This window comes from Hydra vulgaris, chromosome 13, assembly GCF_038396675.1.
Source record: "Hydra vulgaris chromosome 13, alternate assembly HydraT2T_AEP".
NCBI classification, from domain to species: domain Eukaryota; kingdom Metazoa; phylum Cnidaria; class Hydrozoa; order Anthoathecata; family Hydridae; genus Hydra; species Hydra vulgaris.
This window is the reverse complement of record NC_088932.1, coordinates 30728625-30733800: the sequence shown is the minus strand read 5'-3', so window position 1 is coordinate 30733800 and position 5176 is coordinate 30728625. Positions and strand designations below refer to the sequence as shown.

General features: G+C 26.7%; 1 protein-coding gene across 1 annotated transcript; it reads right to left on the bottom strand.

The window, feature by feature from the left end:
- Nucleotides 1–1505: 1505 nt before the first annotated feature.
- On the bottom strand, nucleotides 1506–4506 carry LOC100204325 (uncharacterized). Its single transcript, XM_065816827.1, has 2 exons — nucleotides 3606–4506; nucleotides 1506–2485 (listed from the first exon to the last, which is right to left on the bottom strand). The coding sequence occupies exons 1-2, from the start codon at nucleotides 3910–3912 to the stop codon at nucleotides 1593–1595; spliced, it is 1200 nt and encodes a 399-aa protein (XP_065672899.1). The 5' UTR covers nucleotides 3913–4506; the 3' UTR covers nucleotides 1506–1592.
- Between the last annotated feature and the right edge of the window lie 670 nt (nucleotides 4507–5176).

The following is a 5176-nucleotide window of genomic DNA, read 5'->3' as shown; positions in this document are numbered from 1 at the left end:
TTTGCGACAAGACTGTTAGGTCTTCTTGGTTTACCTAAAAAATTAATTTGAAAAAAAAAATTGTTACTTTGAGTAATAAGTTATTCGACTAAAATTGTCTGCAAATGGCGTATATGAGATAGGATGGCAGAGGATCAATTATCAGAGTAAGGAGACACTAAAATAAAAAAAGACACTAAAATCATAAAATATTGGGTAGGTAGGTTAAAAGCGTAGGTGTTTAGGGAGGTGGAGAGTATTCAAAAAAATGTATTACATTTTTTTGAATACCCTCCCACACCCGCCACCCCCACCTTGTATTAAGGACTTTTGAGTCCTTAATACAAGGTGGGAGTGGCGGGTGTGGGAAACGGTAAAAACACAGACTAGTAGGTTGAAATGAATATCGCCTATAATCGGTTGAAAATCAAATTATCTCAAATCTGTTGAAAATTAAAGTCTCTAAAATCGTTTGAGAAAAAAATCGGTCGAAAATGAAAACTTCATAATTCGGTCGAATTAAAAAAAGACTATAGGTTGACAACAATTAAGGCCTCAGTAGGACATCTAAAAATTATTTCCACTTTTTGGTAGATGTTTTATTTGTAGATCAAGTTTGTAGGTGCAAGTTTTTGTAGGTTGAGCTATGCAACACGTTTTAAGGTTCTCTTTAAAAAAAACATTTTTAATTCTATTTTCTTAAAAAGACACCATCTTCATATTTAAAGACAAATTTTGAAAGTGAAAAGTGTCCTAAACTAGTTTTTAATGAATGGGTACAGCAGTTAAACAAATTTGGGTTAGGCTGCCTTAAATGTTTCATTTTCAAGGCTTTATTAAACGAAAAAATAAAGACGTTTATAAGTCTTGAACAAGAATGTTGACATTTACAAGTCTTCAAACTAAAAAGCTTGTTTAATCATTCATCTGTTTTGATGAACAAAGCAAAATATTTCTGACTGCACAACGGAACTTTTTTTTTGTGATTACAGTACTTGATAAAAGTAATACAATTGCATGGATAGTATTCAAATTATTGATTTAAATATATAACTTTTGAATCATATATCATAATAAGATGTCTTCTTATTGTAATTCTTCTTCTAACTAAACAACAATAATTGAAATAATAACATTTTGAAAAAATTTGCATGATTCGAAGCAAATTTTCATATTGAAACTTATTGTTTTTTTAAATTACAAATTTGCATGATTCGAAGATTTTTTACTTCTTTATTATAAGAACTCATAATTTTTGATTTTTGCAATGCTGCAAAAATCAAAAATTATGAGTTCAATAAATCATTAACAAAAATTGAAAAACTTAATTTGAAGAACATAATAGGTTTTTCCTATAAGTATATATACTTTTTGACACCTGATGACATACTAAATTTTAACTAATTTACTAAATTTAAAGTTAAAATTTAGTAAATTGTTAAATTTTAAAATTTAGTTAAAATTTAGTATATTTAGTTAAAATTTAGTTAAAATTTTAGTAAATTGACATGCAAAACTAAAACATGTGTCATTTTGTGTATTGTGTAATTGAACTAGGAAACATACTAAATTATTTCATAATTTTTTACATAACATAATAGGCATTCTATTAACTAACTAAAAATGTTAACATGAGTTAACTTGTCAATAATAATTTCTCGAAGGTGGTTAACTTGCTTCTGCATGACATCAATTTTTATTTTAAGCTCAGCATTACTTTTTTCAAGTTCAGTTGCTTGTATATATAACTCATGATGTTTTTTTTTTCTTTTTGCTCTAGTAAATTTTGAAGCAATATTGTTTTTTCTACGTCTCTCATATATTTTATCAGACAAACTTTTGGAATTGGGTTTTTCAGAAAAAGATGCAGATGAAGAAATAGAACAGCATTCAGAATAACTTTCTATGTCTTTTTGGCATTTTTCCACAGTTTTTTCACTGTCAAATTGTCTGTAATCATTTTCAAGAGGTAATAAAAAATCCTCCTTATCATTATGTTTAAAAATATTTGTAATATCTTCTGCATATAAATGATTTAAATCATTTGTAGTTCCCGCTGCATATACTTGATTGTTAAAGCTGTTTGCAGTATTTAAAGATTGCAAATTTTCAAAAAAATAGTTTTCAAACAGATTAAGAAAATCTTCACATTCATCATTTGAATAACAACTAATATTTTCATTATTTATATCTTCTTTTTCATCAATTCTAAGTATTGAATCTTGAGCAAAACCATTGACTTCATCATCGAATACATCGTTTAAAATCTGATCTTGTGATTTAAGATTATATATTGTATCAGATAGTGAAAATTCATATAAACCATTTTCAACGGGATCTAAAACTGTTTTATCATCTTCATAATAGTCCATAACACTGTATGGTTGATTGACAAAGTTTTGAACTGCAGGATCTAAATTGTCCTGATGCAATAAGACATTTAAGTCAAAACTCTCAACTTTGTCATTTACCTTGTCAACAGCACAAATAAAATTTGAGGAGACACCTAAAAAAATATTATTTTTTAACTTAAATAAATAATGGGTGATAAATGGTTGACAATAATTAATGATCATGATTTACAAAAAAACACAAAGACTTATACAACCCCCAAAATAATAAATGTTTTCAAAACTTTAGGTTGTTAATATTTAACTTTTTACATTTATAATTTACATAGTTAATTTCTTTCATTTTCTTTTATACCTAATTATTTCATTTATACCTTCTTCTTTTATTTTAATAATACCTACATAGTTAATTTTGAAAAAATAATATTACTACAAAGTTTCTTTTTTAAAATTAAATTTTAAAATTTACCAATCTATACTAAGTTTCTTAAGAGTTTCAGATTATTAAAAATTTAGATTATCAAATAGAGAGAAAAAGTATTATTAGAGAAAAAACTAGAAATTTGCACTTGCAAAATAAAAACTCATTAAAATTGTAGATAACACTCTTTAACTCAGTGTTATGTGGATGCAATATGCAAATGGATAATTAGGTTATATTCCTCAAACTCTTAATAAAATAATTTTTTTATTGAAAAGCTTAAAATTTCTTAAGGTTTTGGGGCTTCTAGTACTAGTTTCTTATAAACAACTTTCAAAAAAAATGTGTGTGTATATATATATATATATATATATATATATATATATATATATATATATATATAACACACACACACACACACACACACACACACACACACACACACACACACACACACACACACACACACACACACACACACACACACACACACACACACACACACACACACACACACACACACACACACACACACACATATATATATATATATATTTATGTATGTATGTATGTATGTATGTATGTATGTATGTATGTATGTATGTATGTATGTATGTATGTATGTATGTATGTATGAATGTATGTATGTGTGTATGTATGTATGTATGCATGTATGTATGTATATATATATAACATTTAAACAGTTGTTAAAAAATAATATAATTGATAGAAAAAAAAATTAATTTAATATTAAATTTACAGCTTCGATATTAATTGAAAACCTCACACTTTTTTTCTTTCAATTTAAAAAAAAATATTTATAGAATCAGTATTATTTTGAAAATTATATTTACCTGATTCCTTTGCCTTTAAATCATTTGATTGCAAAAGATTGACTTCTAAATCTGAAACACTTTGATTAATATTGTTTTGAATAAGTAAGTTTTTTTCTATTAAGGTTGTCAACAAGTTTGATATGAAATTTTTTTCTAGAGAAAAAGGTACCAAATTTTTTAGCTCTACAACTATCCCCTTTGCACTCTTTAATTCTTCTTTACCTAAATTGCTTGAAAGATTGATCAATACTGTCTCCTTTCCAATTTTGATTATTTTCAAAAGTGTGATAGACACAAATTTGGTTATATTGCTCCTCCAAGGCATTATGTCTATTGTTAAGTTTATCTGCAGGGGAAAACATTTTGTCCCTTTTGAAACACCAACATTAACAAAAAGACTACATAAATTGTTCTGGTTAAACTCTTGATTTGTTTTTAAAGTCTGAGGAAATAACTGACAGCATAGAGAAGTATCGATTGCTAAATTTTCGACTTGATTCCATTTTAAATTTATTTTTTGAAAACAAAAACAGCAGGTATCCGTAATAAAAAGATTTACTTTTTCACAAAAGCAGATCCAAATGGATGTGGAAAAACTGCAAATCCAAGATTTGTACAACCAATAATTAAATTGGTTGCTTTCTAAATGGTATTTGTTATTACTGACTATGAACGTAGACGAAGAATTTATTCAGATTATTCAAAATAAACGTTATAACTTAACGACAATGTTGATAATGACTTTATTTAGGAATTATGTTAAGAAAGAAATACTAACGCTAAGTGTTAGTGCAAAAATTATAACCTAACAACAATGTTGATTAAATAATAACCGTTCGACGACTTTATTTAAGATATATGTCAAAGAAAAAGCTATATTATGTGAAATTATTTTCATATTTGCAAATTGCATCATAACAAAACATTTATTCAATAACATTACGTCATTATGATGTAGTATAAATAGTTTATTGCATTATAATGACATCATTATGATGTATCTATATTATATCATAATGATATCATTATAATGACATCACTATGATATAATATAAATATCATGTTTAACTTACGTCGTATGATGTAGTATAGTTTATTACGTCATAGCCGTAAGTTAAACACATTTTAATTTTAATTTTTAACCAATATCATCACGAGTATTTCACAATCGCCTAAGTCATTTTTGGGGGAGGTTTTGAGTTTATGGTTGATTTGCGTCTCTTAAAAATAAAATAGGTCCTCAGTTTCTAGGATATTTTAGTACTTTCAGATTCTGGTGGGGGTGGAGGAGATACTTAACCTCGATCCTCCCCCTGGATCCATCACTTCCTATCAGAGATAAAACAATCGAGGTCAAGATGTTTCGAAGTCAAAGTCGAAGCTTCGACGTCGCTAAAAGTCGTGTGTAAACGTGTTTCGAAACCGTTATAAGTTGTATAAAATTTAATTAAACGGTTTTCAAAATCGTATTACTTCAAATAAAATATATTTTCGTGGTTTTCAAAATCGTAAAAAGTTGTATAAAATTTATTTTGACGGTTTTCAAAATCGTCTTAGTTCAAATAAAGTATATTTTTGCGGTTTTCAAA